This window comes from Thamnophis elegans, chromosome 13 (genome assembly GCF_009769535.1).
Source record: "Thamnophis elegans isolate rThaEle1 chromosome 13, rThaEle1.pri, whole genome shotgun sequence".
Classification (NCBI taxonomy): domain Eukaryota; kingdom Metazoa; phylum Chordata; class Lepidosauria; order Squamata; family Colubridae; genus Thamnophis; species Thamnophis elegans.
Genome location: NC_045553.1, coordinates 34,512,272 through 34,533,949, shown reverse-complemented (window position 1 = coordinate 34,533,949; position 21,678 = coordinate 34,512,272). Strand labels below are relative to the sequence as shown.

Here is a 21,678-nt window from a genome sequence, read left to right as displayed (position 1 = left end):
TACATCTGCTTTAAAGGTGTTTCAGGCAGCTGCAAAAACAAGCAGGTAGAGTACTAATCAACAAATTAAGGTCAACCATAAAGAATAATATTTGTGACACAGATTTGAAATAGTCTTTACACTGATGATGTGACTTAGTTTGGATAATGAACGTTTGCAAGAAAACAACCAAGCTCAGAGGATCTCTCAAATTAAGGTCACTAATATTATTAACATGCCTTAACACTAATTAAGAGAGTTGCCCCTCAGAGCAGTTTGATATTCAAAAAGTTGGACAATGTTTGATTTTGAGGCTATACCTGCCGGATACATGGACTCTTTTTATCAGGCATTTTAGTAACTCTAAGCAGGTGAAACTATTGCAAGGATTTTTGCCATCCGAGTGGCCAAACACAGAAAGAGCATTGGGCCTCTCATGTTTGCTATGCAAATCATCCTTATATTTAGCAATTGCCTCATTTAATGACCAATTTACATTTATAATATTGATGAAAAGGTAACTTTATGAACAAACTTCCCTCTTACAAACTTCGCAGGGCTCTAAAAGCAAAGCTGAAGTAAGATCATAAGTACAGAAGCATTTTCATTTCATGACTTCTTTGCTTAATGACCGTGTTCTGTTCCCAATTGTCAGAAAAGAAGACTTATCTATAATGGAAAGATGAAAGGGGAGTCAAGCTCCAATGTTGACTGCATAAACATCTTTATATAATATTCTTGCAAACAATATGGAAGAGGTATGCTTTATTTTGCCCCCAACATGAATTTTGACTTCTCAACCATGGGTTTTCCAAGGCATGCTGTTTGTTCCTGAATTTTTTTAAAAAAATCAAACCAAGTATACAATCCTAGATATCTTTCTTCTCTGCCCAGTTTTAGATTTTGGGGGGGGGGATCAGGGCAGATAAGCTCCCAAAGTGGGCGAAAATCAATAGAACTGATTTCTAACCAGGGGCAGGGGGAAGCAAGTAGGAAAAGTCCCACTGAACCCAACAGCGCACCAAGACGCGCACATCTTACAAAAAATCTATGGTGGAGCATGCGCAGTCGTCACTCTGCCTCGGGGAGTTGGGTCTTCTGAGTTCTCGCGAGATTTCCGCCTTCAGGTTTCCATCCTCGTCTTCCCGGCGCGTTTGTTTCGCGGGGCGGTGAGATGCATTCAGACGACGTGAGTTTGGGGTGGAGGGGGAGAGGTGACCGGAGATCCCGGGGTGGGCGGGGAGGAGTTATTTTGGGAAACGGACGTGGTTTCGTTCGGAGGCTCCGGGGACTGCCAGCTGTCTCTGTCGCTCCCAGATGGGCTTCCTCCTTCCACGTGGGAGCGGAGCTCAACGCGGCTAGACGCGCCTGGGCTGTATTGAGCGTCGGGATCCGCTCCTTGGGACGCGTGCTCAAAGAGAGTACTTGCCAAGAGCCCTCTTCTTCCTAACTACAGCCTCAAGAGAAGAGAATGCGATAGCATGGGCAGAATGCCACGGCTTTATCCCAGTGGTGAAATTCAATTTTTTGCTACCGGTTCTGTGGGCGTGGCTTGGTGGGCGTGGCGTGCTTGGTGGGCGTGGCAGGGGAAGGATATTACAAAATCCCCATTCCCACCCCACTCTGGGGCCATCCAGAGGTGTCCTTTGCCGGTTCTCCAAACTATTCAAAGTTTCCGCTCCCGGTTCTCCAGAACCTGTCAGAACCTGCTGATTTTCACCCCTGCTTTATCCCAGACTCTAACATTAGGATCTGCGCGTGGAAAGTAGCGAAAAGCAACTCTGAGCATGTGCAGAATGCCACCGCTTTATCCCGGACTCCAGCATTAGGATCTGGGTGTAGACACTAAGTCTAAGCATGTACAGAATGCTACTGCTCTATACCTGACTCCAGCATGAAGATCTGGGTGTGGAGAGGAGAGGAGAGCATAGGCAGAATGTGTGTGTGGAAATTTGCAGACAAAAGACAAAAAATGCAAAAACATGTTTACATTTCAATAGAAAGCTCAACTATACAAGGTACAGATATGCTTTATATATGCTTGCTTTGATGGCCTTTTAGCCTATATCGCTCCCTGTTTGTACATATTGCCAATTGCACACCACACATGTATTTTAATATACTAATAATAGATTCCTAGAACTGCATTGTTTCGTTGTTCTGCTTGAATAATGTTGTAGCCATATGACAACTTCCTGCTATTTTATTAAGGAAATTGTGTGCTCCTGTTTGTAGAGTGCCCAAGGTAGCTAATGTAAGATGAAAACTGGTAAACTAAAACAATGGCATCAAGTGTGCATCATTGTTAAAAGAGAACTTGTTTGGTTCACCGAAAGAACCTTATCAAGATGTCTACATTTTCAGTTGAAAAGCATGGGAAGAATCAGTAACACTGTCTTTTTCTCTTAGATCGTTTGGGATACTCTTGGCAATAAGCAGTTCTGCTCGTTTAAGATCAAGTGAGTATTTTAACTATATATGCTGAATTCAAGGGTTAGAACCGAAGGGAAGATAACTAGTCTCTTCTAATGTTCCGGATTACATGATGGATGTATCTCAGGTGCTATGTCAGTGATTAGGTTTGATGAGCTTTATGGTTAGAACATTTGAGAAACTCCAGGTGGTTTTCTCTTGGGCTGAATTTTTTGTACAATGAATTTTTAATAATGAATTCACTCTCATTTTCCTCAACCAACTTTCTTGTAAAGGACTGTTATAAAAAATATCAGCAATAGCAGTAGCACTTAGACTTATATACCGCTTCCCAGTGCTTTACATCCCTCTCATAGCATTTTACAGGGTCAGCATATTTTCCCCAATAATCTGGGTCCTCATTTTACCGACCTGAGAAGGATGGAAGGTCGAGTCAACCTTCAACTGGTCAGGATCTAACTGCTGTCAATCTGCAGAATTAGCCTGTAATACTGCATTATTTAACTGCTGAACCACCTCAGCTCTCCATGGCCCAGAAATATTTGTTGCAGTTGAGTGGAATCCTTAATGCCATAGCTCAAAGCAACACCTAGCCCATTTTGGCTGATTTTAGGTCCTAAGCAAGACCTCAGCCTTGGTCAGGACTTGTATGGGAGATTGCTTGTGAATTCCAGGGTTGGTTGTTGAAATGGGGACTTTTAAAATATCCTGGAGGAATGTAATGCTAACCACTTTTGTTATGTTGCAGAAGAAATTGTAGAAAGGCAAGACTGGGACCTGAGGACGCTTTTACCTTTTAGAATTCAATTTCAATTTCAATTTATTAGCATTTGTATGCCGCCCACTCCCTAGGGACTCTGGGAATCTTTGTACTATCCAGAAATAGTGTTTTTGCATTACTCAAATTACAGCATACCTACATAGGGAGCAGTAGTGAATTTTAAGAATACATTTTTCTTGGCATTCTTCCTATGTAATGAGATGCATTTGGGCCATGGGTATTTTGAATATGGCAGTCCCAAAGCACCCGAATTGTAGTTTGTTGTTGGGCCTAGTGATTCAATATTCAATAATGGAGATGAGAAATAATGCATGGTATTTAAAAGAGACTATCTTTACAACGTTTTCCTTTACAGAACAAAAACCCAGAGCTTCTGCCGAAATGAATATAATATAACAGGCCTGTGCAATCGCTCATCCTGTCCTTTAGCCAACAGTCAATATGCTACTGTTAAGGAAGAGAAAGGTAAGCGTTCTTCCTGTGGCTTTTCAATATCACAGTATTTTTGCTTTAATAGAGCACTTGTTAGGGTCCCTTCAACAGTAAGATTTGAAGAAGTTGCTTAGCTTAGATTGCCGCAAAAGCATAGTATACAAATTTATATGCTGACAGTGACTGGGTTATTACTGTTGTTAATAACAAAGAATAATACAAAAATACAGAAACAGCGATTGCCGATTGCAAGACAAAAGATAGGAAAGAAAACAAACATAGCAGTTTACAGAGTCAGCATATCGCCCCCCACAGTCTGGGTCCTCATTTCACCCACCTCGGAAGGATGGAAGGCTGAGTCAACCTTGAGCCGGTGAGATGTGAACCGCCGAACTGCAGATAGCAGTCAACTGAAGTGGCCTGCAGTACTGCACTCTAACCACTGTGCCACCTCGGCTCATGAAAGGGAGGAAGGAAAAGAAAGGAAGGGATGTCAGTTGTCCCCGCCAAAGAGCCAGGTCTTTAAGGCCCTTTGAAATACCAGCAGGGTGGGACCTCTTCAAATCTCAGGGGGAAACTCATTCCAGAAGGCAGGTGCTGTGACAGAAAAGGTGCACTTCTGAGGTCCCAGTTGATGGCATTCTTTAATTGATGGACCCCAGAATAAGGCATTCACCCTGAAGATAATTTCCTGGGAAAGGGATGGGATCTTGTGAGCATCAATCACAGGGACTTCCAGAATGTATGGGTTAATGTTTTTGGGGCAGATAGCTTGTGTCTGTAAGTAAGAATGTGGCAAATCTAACGATGTTTCATATCACTGCTTATTTCTCCTCATGTTTTAGGACAATGTTACCTTTACATGAAGACCATTGAACGGTCTGCTTTTCCCAATCGGCTCTGGGAACGAGTAAGTTCTTTTGAATGTGCCAGGACTGAATTTGGGATGTTTTAAAATTTTTCTTTTAAGTTTACAGTTGGGACTGACTATCCCTGTAGGCCAGGCTTCCTCAAACTACAGCCTGCGGGCCGCCAATGCAAAGTATTGCAAAGCCCCTGAAGTGGTGGGATGAAAAGCAGCTGCCAGCTTGTAAAGTAGTGCTTTAAAAGTCTTTAAAAACAGCCTTTCCGATGTTTTTCACAGCCATGTGATCCAGGGCCGGTGAATGAGTAGGGAAGGGGCTGCTTTTAAAGTAGCACTTTAAAAGTGGGTGGGTGGGTGGGGGACATGTCTCCACGTCTTGTAGCTTATTCAAAATCAGCTGAAGTTGGCTAACATTAATTCAAATGCAACCACAGTATAATGTCTGAAGGAGAATTCACCCACTGCTTTGATTCTTCCCATGTACAAAGTACATTCGCCAAATTGGTTGCTGCACAATTTTGATAGATACTCATGTGTGTATATATACACACGCACAAGTGTGGCAAAAAGCAAACCAGTTTGTGAATTCTCCTCCAGGCTTAAAATACTTTTAGCCCTGTAATCCCAAAGAAGCAGGCCCACATTTCCCATTGAGTTAGTAGTATTTCTATGTTGGTTAAAATTGTTGTTCATTTTAAACATTGTATTATCTCATGTTTTTTGCACTATGAATGAAGATATGTGCAGTATTCATAGAAATTTGTTCATGTTTTTTTTCAAACTATAGTCCCCCCCCCCCAAAATAGTCTGAGGGACCATTATCCCTCCATTATCACCATTGGAGGCTGGATATGTGTGTGTTTTGATTCTTGCCTTCTTCTGCCTGCTTCCAATGTCTCTCAATACCCATCTTGGGGTTTTTAGTTGCAGTTTTAATTGGTGCAGTTCTCAGTCTGGTTTATTGTGTGGCCACCTGAAACGCATGATCAGGAGTTATTTTGAAGGAAATCCTGTTTGTTTTATTCTTTTTTAATAGCTTATTTTAAGGAGCCCAAAGCTGCTGTTGTAATGAAGTTAGGCAGGTGGCAAGAAAGTTTGTGCTCTTTTTCCTTTTGATTGGTTTTTTTTTTAAGTAAATAGATTCCTTGGGTTGCACAGGTATAGCAAGGACAAAGGCAAAATGGACTGCTAAGTTGGCCATGTCCACCCAGTCAAATGACCACCTAGCCACATCCACTCAGCTGGTCCAGCCCCCCAACAGTGTGAAGGACGGTGAATCGCCCCCCCCCCCCCATTCAAAAAAGTTTGAGAACCCCAGCTGTAGATAATGAAAGCCTTAAAAAACAAGGTATTCAGTAAAGAAAGTGTGAAGAAGTGTCCAGTTATAGGAATCTGATTGCTGGCATTGTTGACTTGGAAAATACATTGACCATCGGTGTTCCTGTGAGGGTTAAAGTTGATGCACACAAATTGATGGTGTGTATGTGACCCTTATTTAATACCTGTTGTCCCATCTCTAAAAAGATAATATCCTCTCGCCTCCTGCTGATATTCTAGAATCTAGATTCTCATTCTGCTTCAGGCTTCAGTGTTGCCCTTTCTCAGAAATAGAAATAGCACTTATACATACCTATATACCGCTTCATAGTGCTTTACAGCCTTTTCTAAGCGGTTTACAGAGTCAGCATATCGCCCCCAACAATCTGGGTCCTCAGTTTACCAGCCTCGGAAGGATGGAAGACAGAGTCAACTTTGAGCCAGTCAGAATCAAACTCCTGGCCGTGGGCAGAGAGTCAACCTGTAATACTGCATTCCAACCACTGCATCACCACAACTCTTTGCTGCATGCCGCCTCCTCTTTCATTTCTGGCAGGTCCGATTGAGCAAAAACTACGAGAAAGCGTTAGAGGAGATTGACGAGAATCTCATCTACTGGCCCCGCTTCATCCGGCACAAATGCAAGCAGCGCTTTACCAAGATCACGCAGTACCTGATCCGAATACGCAAGCTGACACTGAAGAGGCAGTAAGTGGCATCACCTAGGCCTGTCCAGTTCAGCAGGGGTTACTGTTATAATTGTGAGACAGGCCTGTTGCTGGCCTGAGAGAGCTGCAGCTTCTTGACACCCGGTTTGCAGAGCTGTTACATCAAAACCTTCTGTCTCTTTCAGGAGAAAACTTGTTCCGTTAAGCAAAAAGATTGAAAGGCGTGAAAAAAGACGAGAGGTAATTCACCTTATCTGCCGCAGAGATTCCTCATTATTGCTGTTTTGACTCTCAAAGCAGTCCCCGTGGAAGTTCCCAGGCTCTGCGGCTGTTTTCTTTGGTTGTTTCAACATTTTGACCATAAGCTCTGGGTGCTGGCACCTAGTGGACATCCTCGCCCCATAAAGTCCAGGAGTCTACCTACTAGATGAGCAAATCCTCAGATGGTGATCCACTTTAGGGTGCTAAGATTTTACCCTGTCTCCCCTTTTGGAATGTATCTGTTTATACCGAGTTTGTATTGCGCATGATAACCAAGAGTGTATATGCATGATACTAAAGGTCTTTTTTTTTTTGAGGAGAATGGAAGGAACCAACCCATTCTCACATAACACTATCTTTCATCTCCCACCGTCCTGTTGAATTGGTCCTTGTTTTCGTCTCCTAGGAAAAAGCCTTAATTGCAGCTCAGCTGGACAATGCAATCGAAAAGGAATTACTGGAGAGACTCAAGCAAGATACGGTATGATCTCTTAGCAGGAAGGTCAAAAAGGAGTTGGGTTGCCAGGCCTTTCACATAGTGTGCAGGAAGGGGCACTCAGGTAGCTCACCTGCTCTGGCCTTTATCTCTCAGAGGCAAGAGCTGAATCGTGATATTTAGCTTAAGCAACAGATTCTGTGAGCGAGCAGAAAATAATCCCTGGAGTTCAGGAGGAGGAGTTTACTCAACAGCTGGTAAGTAGTCCGGGCTAGAGATTCTCAGGCTTCCTTTTAAGTCAGGGGTGTCAAACTGAATTTCATTGAGGGCTGCTTCAGGGTTGTTTGGCCTTGGGGGAGGGGGGCAGGGTGGGTGTGGCCAGCTTGATGTCACTCATGTTGGGGGCGACTGTGGTGGCTTGAGCACTCTGCCAGCGAAAACGGGCTTCCGAGCTCCGTTTCAGCTGCAATGACCTCCTGCAACCCTCTCGCAATTTCCATTTTCGGCTGCAGCAGCCTCCTGCAACCTCTGACAGTGAAAACTGAGCTCGGGAGGGTTGCACGCAGCCTTTGTGAGCGCCGTTTTTACTGACACAGGCACTGCGGGGCAGTCCTTTGCGGTTTCTAAGGTGGCCCCATGGGCCAGATCTAAGTACCCTGCGGGCTGGATCTGGTCCCTGGGCTTTGAGTTTGACACCCCTGCTCTTAAGTTGTTAGAGAAATGTTAGGATATAGTGGTGGTGAATCTATTCAGGAGTCCAAAACCCTGCAATAAAGGATACATAAAAGAAAAGAAAAAAGTATGAGGCATATAGCTAACCTTTAGCAATTACTATATGTGGAGCCTTGATTTAATGAACCCTCATTTATTGGACTTAGTTACAGCTGACCAAATTTTGAGGTGGATATTCCCTGAAACAATCTTATTTTCTTCAAAGTAGATAGACAAAGCAGTTAATTTTAGGCTATTTGTAGTGATGTGTGAAAATCATTGTAAAGAATGTAACTTGTGATTCAACAAACATCTGAGAATAGTGGGCACTCCCTGACCCCACAAATAATCCCTTAAATCAGGGCTGTCAAACTCACGGGTTGTGGGCTGGATGTGTCACATGCTGCTCCCCCCCCCCCCCGGTTTAGCGAACGGGAAAAAAGTCCCGATATCATCACGTGATGCCGCTGTGACGATGTGAGTTTGACATCCCTGCCTTAAATCAAAGCTTCACTATAAGGCAAGGTGCCTAAAGTGCCTTCAGTGGAAATTAGCACTGTTACAGATCTTTGGAAATTGTCTTAACGTGTTACCGTTCTTGACATTTCTCCCATTAGTATGGCGATATCTACAACTTCCCCATCCATGCTTTTGACAAAGCTCTGGAGCAGCATGAAGCTGAAAGCGAAAGTGACTCAGAGGTGGAGAAAGAGTCAGAGAAGGACGAACAAGTAATGCTTTTAAAACTCTTGCTGATTTGCTTTAACCAGTGGGTGGGGAAGAATGCTGAACACATATATGTGCCTGCAGCAGTGGGGGATTGCATGTATTGAGGGGGAAAAGTCTACAATGTACAGCTTTCTATTGCATCATCATCATCATCATCTTCTGTTCTGAGGACTTACTCAGAGTAACAGAAAGAATAAACATCCAGTCAGGAAATGTAAAGTCTCCACCAATTGGGACTGCACCCCCAGAAGGCTGAGATGATCTGGCTGGGGATTCTAGAATCTGTAGTCCTAGCTTGGCACTTCAGGGGAGGGTAAGATGGTAGAATAGTATCTTGGGCCCTGCTCGATGGCTAACCCAGCCAAGCTTCATAATGGCTGCATTACAGTAGGTTCATTAACTTGGTGCATCCTGCTTCCCCAAATGAAATGTCCACAAAGATGCTCCTATTTCCTTCCCTGAAGGCTGAGAATTGGGGGTTGAAATGTTATAAATAAAATTTATACGCTGCCTGATCGTGACCCGTCAAAACCACGCTCGACTAAGCTGCGCCCGATTAAACCGCGTCGCTGACGTCATCAACAGGGCGACAACAGCCAGCGCGGAGAAAGAAGGGCGCTTTAAATAGTGCTTTGAAAGCAAGCCGATTCAACTTAAGGTAAGGGTTAGGTTTAGGGTTAGGTTAAGGTTTAGGTTAAAGTTTAGGGTTAGGTTTAGGGTTAGGTTAAGGGTTAGGCTTAGGGTTAGGTTAAGGGTTAGGGTTAGGTTTAGGATTAGGTGTAGGGTTAGGTTTAGGGGTTAATTTTAGGTTTAGGGTTTACAGCGTGCTTCTGTCTCCGCGCTGTTGTCGCCCTGTTGATGACGTCAGCGACGCGGTTTAGTCAAGCGCGGTTTTGTGGTGGAACCCTGCCTGATACTGAGCAACTCCTGGAAGGGGGAGGGGTATTACGAATTGTTTTTAAAGTAATTTTTATTATTAAACATTTTACATGTTTAAAACTTACAGAAACATAAAATGTAGGAAAATCCATAAAGATTCCCATATTAAATAAATCAATGTAACATTACTTTTATATGCTACCTGATTCTGAGCAATTCTGGGTGGTTTACAAATTATGCTTTAAAATTTTTATCCTAAGATTTTACGTAAGTTTAAACAACTAGAAACATAAAAGGTAGGAAGAGAAAGTAAAAATGTGAAAGAATAAAAGAGAAAGGAAAAAAAAAGGTATCTGAATAAGTGACTTCATAGTACTTGCCATCTCCACTATTCCAAATTGCATATTGTGGTTCTTTTCCCTTTAAACAGACCTTTTAAACCAAAAATCACTTGTTTCATTTCATTTCATTTTTATTCATTTTCAGCAAAACGTCCATAAACAGCCTTTTACAAATGTAACTGTAGTTCTCCCACTTAAACAAGTCAATTTAGCCATCCCTGCACACTTAGCCATCTTCATAATCCCTCACTCCATTATGGATATGTCTGGAGTATTCCATCTTTGTGCATAAACAGCTGTATACTACATATAAAGCAGGTCCATGAGACTTTTCTAGTTGACTGTCCATAAGTCCTAGTAAAAAATATTCTGCTTTCTAGTGGTTTACAAATTGTTAAAAAAAAATACAACAACCAAAATGTTCTTTAAAAAAGGATAAAGTTTACCCCTCAGTTATTTTTGTTAGGTATAATTACTGATTGTACAGTTCTAGAGATTAATTTGATTTTGCATTTAATAACTGCAGCTAGATTGTTGGTGGCACAATACTGGAAGAAGGAAGATTTGCCTACTATTCAAGAATGGACATTGAAAGTAACAAACCTAGCTGAGATGGCTAAAATATCTGTATATCTTAAGGACCATTCAAACGAGAGATATAAACTGGAGTGGAAAAGATGAATTGATTATACTCAAAATAAATATGGAACTAAGAAATTTCAGATAGCTTATGATTAAAGACCAGGATTGATATAAATTGTCTAGAGCTAGTCTAGCAAGGAGGAGCTAAAGCTCAATTGAAAGATGTTATTAACTATCTTTTCTTCTTTTTAAGTGTATTTTAGATTGTTTTTTGTTAAAGACTTATACCCTGTATTGGTTCTGGGAAGTTGGGGGGGGGAAGGTTTGGGGGGGAGGGTGGGGGGGGGGAAGTAAATATTTGTAAACGTTTTTCAAAATTCTCATTAAAAAAAATACAACAAAAACAGAAAATGGGAACAAAGATGGAGATAATAAATCAAGATATGAACAGAGAAAGGAATGGTTATACACGAACAAGTGCTACTGCTCTTATTATCTTTTTTATGCTTTCCTTGTAGGATTTGAACAAGAGGGAATATGTAGAAGTTGATGAGAGCGATCTCAGCGATTTTGAGGTAAGTGCAGCCCATTGAAGATTGCAATTCGACAATTTATAAGACGCCAAGATCATCCAAGAACAGCAACGAAGTAATTTTAATGTTAATCTTATTGTCTCTGGGGATCAGAGACCTCAGGTTGAAAGCAACGACTTTCAGAATTGGTACTTCCTGCAGCGCAGCCATTTGGTGGAGAATGTTGGCAGCAAAGAAATATAGAAAGAGGGTTGAGAGCAAGTGAAATGTGTTTGGATTGCCTCTCTATTGTTCTAACCTTTTTGTTTTCTATTGAAGGAAATGGATAAACTCGAGTCAAGCAGTGAGGTGACATCCAGCGAGGAGGAAGAGAAAGAATCAGAACCCAAGTCTAAGGGGAAAATGCCACTGAAAGGGCCATTCAGGCGGAAACGACCTTATGTTGAAATAGAGTACGAGCAGGAAGTGGAACCTCTGTCCAAATCCAGAGAGACATTACTTGGGAGTTGAGGACAAAAAAAATACTTGGACTGTGAAATAATTGTATACGTCTTCAGCATAGAACTGCCTGGAGGCTTTTTGTATAAAAGAGACGAAGGAATAAGCAAATTAGAAACAAGCGAGTCAGTGGCTTTCTGTTTTTAGCATTTGCTTTTGCTGTCCTTCCTGACAAGCAGACGTGCAAAAAATAATATTTTCTTTTATTGTCACTGCTGAAGAACAAGAACATTCTCTCATTCTTAAAAAACTGAAGTTTTTCCTTCCAGGTTCAAAAAACAGGCATCCCCTTCACCAACATCTCTCTGGAGTTGTTCAGCAGACAAACTTGTGACAGGATCCTCTTGTAATTGCTGTAGGCATTCCTTGAGGTGTTCATTTTCACAGCTTTGGTAGACTTCTTGCAACAGGACCTGACAGAGAAGGACAAAGAAATAATCTATTGCTTTTTACTCTGCCCTCTTTTTTCCCAGCAGCATCACACACTTAGAACACTGATAAACTTAGCTCAATGTTTTTCAGACTTGGTAACTTAAAAGGTGGATGGACTTCAACTCCCAGAATTCTGGAAGTTAAAGTTTTCATATCTTAAGAGTTGCCAGAGTTTGAAAAATACTTAGTTTATAACTGTCTATGTCCTCACGTTATATTTCATGCTTTATGTCCTGAATTCCTACCATCTTACCAGGCTGTGCCCTGGAAGATATATCTTTTTTTTTTTTTTGGGGGGGGGGACATTTTTAAAAATCAAGAAAAATATCCTCACAGGTTCCTTTGCAAGTTCAAATAAGAAAAAGAGAATATTAAGGATACATCTAAAATGCGTTTTTAATAGACATGTACATTCAGATTTCTACAAAATGAGAGGAATTCTGAGCATGTTAGATCAATTTCTAGCAAACATACAAATCAAACTTAGCCCACCCCCCCAAAAAATTCCTTCTGTTGAAAACCTAGGTTGCTTTTTCCATATCTCCAGTTCAACTTAGAAATGAAACTTGGCTCACCTTCACCTGTCCTTGGGAACAGTGATTCAACAAGAGGAGGCATTTGGTGGCTCTCTGAAGCAAAGTTGCTTTCACAGGTTCAGGGGTGGTGCTCCTATCTGTGACCACATCCCACATCATCCTCAGCAAAGCCTTGAGAATTATAGCAAGACGACAAGTCATTCTGTGGCAGGAAGATGGAGATATGGTTGGTAGGGCTATTTCTGGAGACAAATGAGCCCCCCGATATACCTGGGAACTCAAACCCAACCTAGCTGGAAAAGCTACCTGCCTGCGACCTACTGACACAGGATGTCCTATGACCATTATAATAGTGAAGATCACCACCGTAGCCACCATATTTAATGCAGCGGTCCCCAACCTTTGGGGCTTAGTGGCCCGGCTGGGGAGGGAGGGAGAAGGAAACAGCTGTGTGAGAAACAGGCTGGCATGCATGCACACCTGCATAGCTCAATTTATCTCAGTGCACGCTTATGTGACTTGGTTCTGAATAGCCATGACCCCAATAGCTGTCGCCTAGGGTTGGGGAGCCCTGATTTACTGAGCTGGAATAAAAGGATCTACTTTCAGCATGTTTTCTTGGCATGAATACCCCTTTGATTCTAAATCAGCAGTTTAGAGACTTTTACCCTCACTGAACTGCACCCCAAATGCTTCTGCCTCAGGATTACTGATCATTTATTCCACAATTTCCTCCTCCTGATATACAATGCATATATACATATCAAGTTTTGTGGAAATTTTCTCTAACTCTGTAAGGGAGGCACCCAAGGCTTTTAGGGTTCATGGTGCTTCTTAAATACCTAGGCCAGGCGTGCTCTATAGTACACTTCAGCGTTTCTAACATTGCAATCCGAGCAGCTTCCTCTGGTCCATCAGGGATTTCCAGGTATCCCACAATCACTCGCTGCAGCCGTTTCAGATGATGAACAATCCGGATGCCGAGCCTCTCAAAAGAGAAATTGGTTCAGAATTAGAAGCCACGTGAGAAGAGGGCCTCCCTCTTTCCCAAACAGTGAAGGAGAAATAGATGGGGTATTTTTTACCTCTCGACAAAGGCAGGCAGGCTCTTGGCATATATTCTCCGCAAAGAAAGCTGGCTCTCTGCTTCCATGTGGGTCAGTAACAGCTGGAGGACTCTGTCAGAGGCTGTGACACGTCGGGGTTTAGGGGACAACTGCTGTGGGGCTCTTTCCAAGACTAGCAGCACGTCCAGTATGCACAGCAACACAATCTGGGTTAGGGATGAGAACAGCTGGATCTGAGCATCTGCTTGGGACAGATGTCCAGAAAGAGTGGCTGAGAGATGGATTCTCTTATTTTGCCATGAGATTCCCTGCTGTGATATTCAGCTAGCTTGTCACCCTCTCAGCCTGCCGTACTTAGCAGGTGGTTGAAATTATATGTTCGAGCTAAGGTGCACCATCTTGGAAGATGCAGTACAGAAACTGGCAGAATCAAAACACTTGCCCAAGTAAAAAGTGTAAGTCAGGTAAGCACAGTATTTATATTCAATACACCTTGGGTGAACTCGGCCACTGTTTTTTATTGCACAGACCTTGATCACAATTATCCAGAAGTAAAGTAATTCTCAAAGGTTTATTTAAAGGTGGAACCTTAAATACTTGTCTTCCTTACTTTTCCACTTAGGGAGCTGTTTATGTGCAGAAAGTCCCAGAATTAATTCATACTCTGGAAAGTCAAAATATTAAAATCAAACAGAGCACAACTAGCATTACCATTCTAGGAAAACCAATGACAAGATTTCTAAAAGAGCCTTCTCCTTTCTCGTCCAAGATTCGGCTTTGCACCTCAGCAAACACCATAGTGGGCCTTGTCTTGAGAATGCCATGCTCTGTACATCTCTTGGGCAGCCAAAAGAACAAGCAAGTTTTATGTCAAGAGAGGAACAGCAGAGTTGCAGGGCATTTCTTTCATGGGGTCCAAATTCAGCCCAACTGCAATTACATGATAAATATGGACTAATCATTTTCAAATAGGGATGTTGAGAGCAGCAATCTAAAGACTTATCATTTCTCTATGATCGGAGTATGTTGAGATGGAATGGTTTGTAAAAGCAAAGTTAAGGCTGCAGTTCTAGGGTTGTTTACATAAGGAATGAGCCCAGCTAAAATCAATGACATTTAGTTTTGAATAAATACTTGCAGAGGGTTATGCTGTACGTTACCTGCACAAGTTGAGCCTCCCTGCTGTAGAGATGGTTAAAGAGAGCATGATACACAACCTGAACTCTGTTAAATTGGCTGAGGACAGCTGCTGGCTGCAACAAGAGTACATCCATAGGATTATCTCAGCTGGGTTATGCAACAGAATCATTTTATGACATTATGAAATTTACAGGTACATGCACATACACATCTCATCATTCCCTTTTTGTTATATTTATACTAAACATTGAAAAAGACTAGGAAGGCACTGAGGTTTTCATATCAGTTTTTAGCAAAATGGCTAGAGTAGAGCATTGAATTTGCATACTGTTTTCCCTTTTGCTTATTTAAACCGTTCCTAGGAGGAAAAGGCATGTGGAAATAATCAGATTGCATATACCTCTTTTCTGCATAAATACAATATCTCTAGTATACTGATTAGCTCCTGCCTATGCATAAATGTTTATCCCCATTTAAATCTAAAATAGCAGCTATAAATATCTCCTTTCCACAAAGACTGAGTTAGTGAAATAGGGATGTTGAAAACTGAGTTGAAAAGTGATTTAAATCAAAGATTAACCCTAATGCTAACCCTATCTGTCTAATGCTGCTTATTCTCATTACTATTTCAATATCATAAAACAATTTTCAAGACATGTAAATGTTTTAGTTGTATCTTTTTCAGGCTGATATAGAATAATTATTTGCTCTAATCAGTCGAGATTTAATAGCCATTTTCCCATCTTATTTATCTGTCTGGAGAGAAGAGGATTGCATGTTTTTGCAGGGAAAGGACAAAATAATGTAGGCATGCAGTTTCTCCTTACCACATTTTGAATAATATGATGTAGGCACTGTACACCCATAATTTTATTTTCTACTCGGTAGTCATCTGACAGCAGCAGTGAAGGTGGCAGAACTTTTTCCAGGTGATCACCAAGCCAAGGTCTCTGAATCTCCTGGAGCACGAAGCAAAACACGTACTTTGTTGCTGGGTTACACTGCCATGTTTCTCTGAATCAGAGAAAGAAAATAAGGGTTAGACAAAGAAAATTACCCACCCCTTTGTACATGATTCTTTTATACTGAGATGGCAGAGACTACTTATTTTTCTTGAAAGCTGATTTTGTCAGTGAACTAAACCCTACCTTGTGTGACTACTTCTAGATAGATTTCATTGCATTTGAAAGTGAAAATGGTGCCAAGAGGAAGAACAAAATAATTACTTGTTTGAAATTCATTTCATTGGACTTCAAATTCACAGTAGGCATGAAAGAAACCAAATTATTGTAAATAATCTCTTTTTCAATGCATCCTCCAAAAAGTCCACTATTTTGCCTGATAAGTGGATTACCTGTCAAATTGTTCTTATTATTTGAAAGATTTTTCTAACATTCAAGATTGCCTTCCTACAAGTTAAGTTTACAATTCTGGATCTTGCTTTTAGGGATGGTAGGCAGAACATGTTTTGAACCTCTGCATGATGTTCCCTTGGGTGCTTTCAGAATGCAGTTGCATTCCAACGTCAGTGAATTTTCTCAAGCCTAAATATCCAGTTCTCAATTTCTTTCTGTTGCTCTTCTTTAAACCTATTTCAGCTTCTCTGAAGTTTTCTGAAAATATATTTAAAGTGTACAGTATTATTTAGCCACTGCAAAAAATAAAGTGAATTTTGTTTGTATTGATGCAGAACCACATTTATTGATACAACCACATTTGCCTTTTTAGAAACTGTGAAACACTGTTGACATATTCAACAGCCGTATTCCTTTTTCCATGTGGCATATTTCTAATCCTAAATCATCATTCCCATAATGCTTCTCAATGGTCTCTTTCAAAGTAAAACTGTACAAATGATGTGTCCTGATCTATAAATTCAATCACAGTCAAGTTCAATTACAAGATTACAGGTAGTCCTTGACATGCAACCACAATTGAGCCCAAAATTTCTGTTGTTAAGTGAGGCATTTGTTAGGTGAGTTTTGCCTCAACAATCTTTCTTGCCACAGTCGTGGGGCTGATACAAAGGTTATTAAGTACCGTTGTAACTTTGAGTGGGCATGAAATGAACTGTTGTAAATTGAGGATTACCTGTACTGAAGGACATTTCAGACTTTATTTTAGGTTACTATATCTTTGTTTTTGGAGATCAACATTGGACTCTCACTCACTTGGTTAATTCTGGCTTCAGGCACTGCATCACCACAACAAACCAGCCATGTTCACCTTCACGCGTGCCTCTGAGGAACTCAGGTATCGATTTATATTCCAAAACACGCAACAGAGCATCCAAGAGCTCCTGAGCCCCACACTGACTCCTGGGCTGGGTCCATGGCCTCTCTGCCCCATGGGTCACTGCGCAGATGAAGATGGGTCCTACCACATGGCGAAGGATTGAGCCAGTAACTGCAGAGTCCAACCCCTCAAGGTCTTTCGCTTCTTCTACTTTGGCCAGGATGTTGCAGAAAACCAGGCTGACTTCCGCTGCTCGCTCAGCTCCTGCTGCACCAGAAGGGTTTTCCCTGGGGGATCTTCCTCCCTCTGGCTCCCACTGGAGAGGTGCCGCATAGTGGCTCAGGGCAACCACCAGTTCCTGAAGCAGGGCTGGAGAGGCCCCAAACAGCCACCGAGAGTCCACAGCCTCCAGCAGGGTGGAAAGGTCTCTGACAAGCCCCAGCTTGGCTGTGTAGGGAGCCCCGCTTCCAAAAAGCCGCAAGAACCGGTGGAGAACCTGTTCTGCTGGGCAAGAAGCGGGGTCCCACAGGTTCTCCGTGGCAAGATCCACTGAGGGGTGCTGCCCGGCAGGGCTGGGACGGGCCTTGTCTCTGGACATAGCAGCCTGCGAAGGCCTCTCGGCCCCGCAGGGCCGTCTCCCAGCCTCTCCCGTTGATTCTCCTCCCGAGTCCCGCCTCGCAGTCCCGGCCGTCTCCAAACTTTAAAGTCCCGGCTTCCTTCTTTGGGTTTCCTGGGTTTCAATTCGAATCATTCTCAGCGCCATCCGGATAGGTCCAAATCCTTAATGAAACTCACGGAACGAACCGCAGAAGCAGCCCGAGTGCAGGAGAACGGAAGTCCATGCGGATTTCCGCTTTCCGCCGGAAGCGGAAGTGTCATCTTCTTTCCTCAGAGATAGGAAAGTGCAGAAAAAAAGCATTACGTAACAGGGGGAAAAAAAGTATTACGTGAACGGCCAAGAGGCTCCGAAGAGCGGTAGTTCCCCACTTTTGAGTCCACTGGAAACCGTTTCCCTTCAACACAAACACATAGGGAAAGAAGCGCTTTCTTTTCATTCTGCGCGAATCGGGGGCTCATAACGGCCGAAATGTATATGCTTTCGGATCTGAGGGGAAATTAATACTGTGAGTCAGTCTCTATCTCTCTAAGCTTCCATATGGCCTCCTCGGCGGCTGCGCCGTTTTTCCTCCTCGCTGTTTTCCTATGTCGCTTTCCTCAGTTGAAGCGGATCCTATTGCAGAGTTTCCTCTTCTAGAACTGCAAAAGTTTGACGCTTCCGACTTTCCATAGTCTTTGGGCCCTTGCCTGAAAAACAGGCCCACCCCCCCCACCCCCGTTGCCAAGAGTATCCAGGGGCGGGGCTGCCAGCGAATATATTAGCATATGTAATGAGAGCGCCCGATATTGGTTTCTGGGGGTGGGGGGGAAACAAGAAACATGAAGACTCAGAGACAGAAACCGAGGGGCGCTGCTTGTGTTTTAAAGTCAATACTCTATTCTAAATTCGGGGCAAGGTGGTTAAGACAGGGCTCATCATAACCTGAAAGCCGGCGGCATGGCTTTGCTAGCGCGGTTTCTGAACGGGTTTTTTTGATCCTTCAGGTTCTTTCATATGATGAGTGGGGTGTTCATGCGCATGCGTGAGATGTGCCGTCCCAAATGTTACGACGGGGCACAGTACCCATCTGATCGGAACCTAAGGAGCGCTTGTAGTTGTGGAGTAGGGTTGTGTTCTTATTGTCCCTTTTAGCATATGAGTTAGTTGTGGTTGTCGGCGCTTGCATTAGTACTCGTGCTTGTATTCGTATTTCTTTTAGTGTGTGAATTAGTGGGTTGTTGCTGCTTGTGGGTGTGTTCATCTTCATATTGTTTCTTTTAGCATATGAATTAGTTGTTTTTGGGGGGTGTTGTACTGTGGCTTTTCTGAGAACAATGGGTGCAGTAGGACCCAGTAAATCCAAGCTCATGAAAACGTGGCCTAATCTGGGAATGACTGGGTATATTTATATGATTCATTTGTATCCTTTAAAACAATTAAAATGTATGGTGGCCTAGAGGTTTAAGCGGCAGGCAATGAAGGAAAATCATCTACATTTAAAGAGAAAAAGTGTTGAAGACATGCTATCTGCATTAGAGTTCTAACAATTATGAACGGGAGAGCTTGATACTTGGCCAGGCGATATCGATCGATCAAATCTATCTGAAGTTTTAGGGAGACAAGACAATCACTTTCGTCAAGTTCATTGTTCTGCACAGAACACCGAGTACAAATGCATCATTGTTAAAAAGCAGTTCCTTTGTTCCAAGACACAGAAAAAATGCAGTTCAAGATATATGGCTTCTGGTCCTTGCTTGTAATCTTGAGTATATTTATGTGGTCAACTGGTTGTGAATGATAGCAAATAATTATGCATGTCTGAATTAACCATGAGCACTATTCAAGGATTTGCTGCTTTGCATAGCAGGAAACCAGGTGCTTCCAATGCACAGTGGGCACCCACCCAGAAAAAGCAGCATCTTAATATAGAAACCATTTTTTGGAGTATAAGATGCACCCTTCCCCCCCCAAAAAAAAGAGGGTGAAAATCTGGGTATGTCCTATAGTCCAAATGTACGCCCGGCCACCTGCTGGCCCCCACCTGCAAGTGGCCTGGGGAAGCATGGAGGTCAGGACTCTGTTGTTGAAGGGGGCGTGGGCAGGAGGTGTAAGGCAAGGTGGCTAGCAGCTCTGCCTGCCCCCTTTCCAGATGACCCAGGCGGAGGGCAGTTGGCTTTTGCTACTGGCCCAGGAGGAAAGAGGTGAGTCTGCGGAGGAGAAGGGTGCATAGCTCTGTTGTGCAACAGGGAACTGCGGAGGAAAACATTTTCAGGTGGCAGTGCTGGCTGTACGCCCTCTTTTTTGATTCGGGGAGGGGATCACAGTGCTGCTGCCCGACAACACTTTCCTCCCAGATTAGGGCAGAGGCCAAAAAAGTGGCTAGCTGCCTGAAAAACGCCGTTCCAGGCAAAGGGAATTGCCAAAAACAAGCATCGCTTTTTCGGTCTCTGCACGCCGAACCCGCTGCCCCCACACTTTTATGAGGGCAAGCAGCTCAGGAAATTGCAACGGTGAATCAGGCCAATGGGCAGTGGTGGCTGGAAAGGAGAGGTGTTTTGCTTTCCGGGCTCCCACATGGCTCGGCTCCCGGGAGGGTTTAGATGGTGGTAGTGGCGACTCCTCACGTTGCTGGGGAGTGAAGTCATTGTGGCCATTGTCTCCCCTGAGATGAAGCACGCTCGCTAGAAGATCTAGGTCTGTGACTTATTTTCTATTCTCCTTCTCCCTTATGCATATAATCCAATATATGCTACCCTGTTGTTTTCTTTTCCTTCATCTGCTTCTATATCTATTTTCTAAAAAGATATTTTTCAAATTGCATGATCACTGGCCTTTCTGTCACTAGATGTATTCTCATCATTATTTCCACTAAGTTTTAGTGCCCAACTACTCTTGCTCTAAGGGCTCAATGGTGGCCCAATGGCGAAGACGCTGAGCTTGTCGATCAGAAAGGTCGGCAGTTAGAATCCCTAGTGTCGTGTAACGGAGTGAGGTCCCATTACTTGTCCCAGCTTCTGCCAACCGAGCAGTTCGAAAGCATGTAAAAATGCAAGTACAAAAATTGGAACCACCTTTGGTGAGAAGGTAATAGCATTCCATGCGCCTTCGGCATTTAGTCATGCCAGCCACATGATCACGGAAACATCTTCGGACTTTGCTGACTCCTCAGCTTTGAAACGGAGATGAGCACGGCCCCCTAGAGTCAGGAATGACTAGCACATATGTGTGAGGGGAACCTTTACCTTGCTCTATACCTACCTCTTGCTCTAAATTATGTTACCAAGCCTATAACATTTTTCCTGTCTTCATTCCTCATATTGTTTTCTCATGGATCAAATTTTAATCGGCTGAGGGGATGACTGACTAGCATGTAACTCACCTTCATCGAAGTTAAAAGGTACTTTGATGGAAAATCTCTAAACATTTTTAGGCAGCAGCAGTGACCAATCAATCACTTTGGCATTGCTGACAAGAAAAACAAAAGTTTATTTCTTTAAATTTATATGCTGCCTGACTCCCAGTGCCCACATAGACATCAGATGTTGAAGTCAACCATGGGAAAACAGCTGTTTATTTTACAAGAGTAACATAACCTTAGACTCTTAATCCAATTTTCTATACTTGACATTAAACTAAGAAACCCCATCATTTGAATTATTTGAATTTGCAAAACATCCTAGGCTAAAATGTGTTTGGTTTGTCACCGTGTTATGCAAATATAGTCAGTATCATAGCTTCCCAGGGTTTTATGTAGGCAATTTTGGTAGCTCAGCTGCATTTCTACTTCTGGGGATGGATGAATATTAAGGTTGTGTGTGTAGCTATGTTTTTACCTCTGTATACTCCAGAGTATCTTCTTGGTATCATATCTGAACCTTTGTGTAGTCCTAGTACCGTGAGCTGAAGCTATGGCACGTGTGCCAAAAGTGGCACGCAGAGCCACATTTCCGGGCATGCGAGCTGTCACCCATTATTCTTCCAGATTCCGAAACGTCGGTCAGCTGGTCTTCACCATGTGCAAGCCAGGAAGATGATCTTCCGGTTTCCAGCGCGTGCATGTGACCGGCCACCTGGTATTCCGGTTTCTAGCGTGCATGTGCATGCGAAGACCAGCTGGCTGGTGCGCACGTGTGCACCAGAAACTGGAAGATCATCCTCCAAGCATATGCATGCGCACCGGGCGGCTGATCTTCCAGTTTCCGGCATGCACACATGCACTCACATT

General features: G+C 43.0%; 2 protein-coding genes and 1 non-coding gene across 3 annotated transcripts; 2 read left to right on the top strand and 1 right to left on the bottom strand.

Annotated features, from left to right (window-relative positions):
- Nucleotides 1-1,087: 1,087 nt before the first annotated feature.
- Nucleotides 1,088-11,556, top strand: MAK16 (MAK16 homolog). The gene is made up of 10 exons (XM_032229322.1): nucleotides 1,088-1,168; nucleotides 2,389-2,438; nucleotides 3,549-3,658; nucleotides 4,471-4,535; nucleotides 6,364-6,515; nucleotides 6,661-6,715; nucleotides 7,143-7,217; nucleotides 8,501-8,614; nucleotides 10,933-10,989; nucleotides 11,266-11,556. Exons 1-10 carry the CDS (start codon nucleotides 1,154-1,156, stop codon nucleotides 11,455-11,457), a joined length of 885 nt encoding a protein of 294 aa, XP_032085213.1. The 5' UTR covers nucleotides 1,088-1,153; the 3' UTR covers nucleotides 11,458-11,556.
- Nucleotides 11,557-11,610: 54 nt separating this feature from the next.
- Nucleotides 11,611-17,707, bottom strand: TTI2 (TELO2 interacting protein 2). The gene is made up of 7 exons (XM_032229321.1): nucleotides 16,792-17,707; nucleotides 15,448-15,634; nucleotides 14,641-14,733; nucleotides 13,499-13,686; nucleotides 13,256-13,399; nucleotides 12,453-12,615; nucleotides 11,611-11,858 (listed from the first exon to the last, which is right to left on the bottom strand). Exons 1-7 carry the CDS (start codon nucleotides 17,451-17,453, stop codon nucleotides 11,688-11,690), a joined length of 1,608 nt encoding a protein of 535 aa, XP_032085212.1. The 5' UTR covers nucleotides 17,454-17,707; the 3' UTR covers nucleotides 11,611-11,687.
- A 741-nt stretch (nucleotides 17,708-18,448) lies between these two features.
- LOC116517268 lies at nucleotides 18,449-18,546 on the top strand. The gene has a single exon (XR_004256439.1). It is a non-coding gene; the product is annotated as a small nucleolar RNA U13 (small nucleolar RNA).
- The last annotated feature ends 3,132 nt before the right edge of the window (nucleotides 18,547-21,678 follow it).

Excerpts from the sequence above, each read along its gene's own strand:
- MAK16 (XM_032229322.1), top strand. Across the intron at positions 6,516-6,660 it reads AAGCTGACACTGAAGAGGCA|GAGAAAACTTGTTCCGTTAA; the intron begins GTAAGTGGCATC and ends TGTCTCTTTCAG. Across the intron at positions 10,990-11,265 it reads GCGATCTCAGCGATTTTGAG|GAAATGGATAAACTCGAGTC; the intron begins GTAAGTGCAGCC and ends TTTCTATTGAAG.
- TTI2 (XM_032229321.1), bottom strand. The coding sequence starts at position 17,453 with ATGTCCAGAGACAAGGCCCGTCCCAGCCCTGCCGGGCAGCACCCCTCA. Across the intron at positions 13,687-14,640 it reads GGGAGGCTCAACTTGTGCAG|ATTGTGTTGCTGTGCATACT; the intron begins GTAACGTACAGC and ends TCCCTAACCCAG. Across the intron at positions 11,859-12,452 it reads GTTCCCAAGGACAGGTGAAG|GTCCTGTTGCAAGAAGTCTA; the intron begins GTGAGCCAAGTT and ends CTTCTCTGTCAG.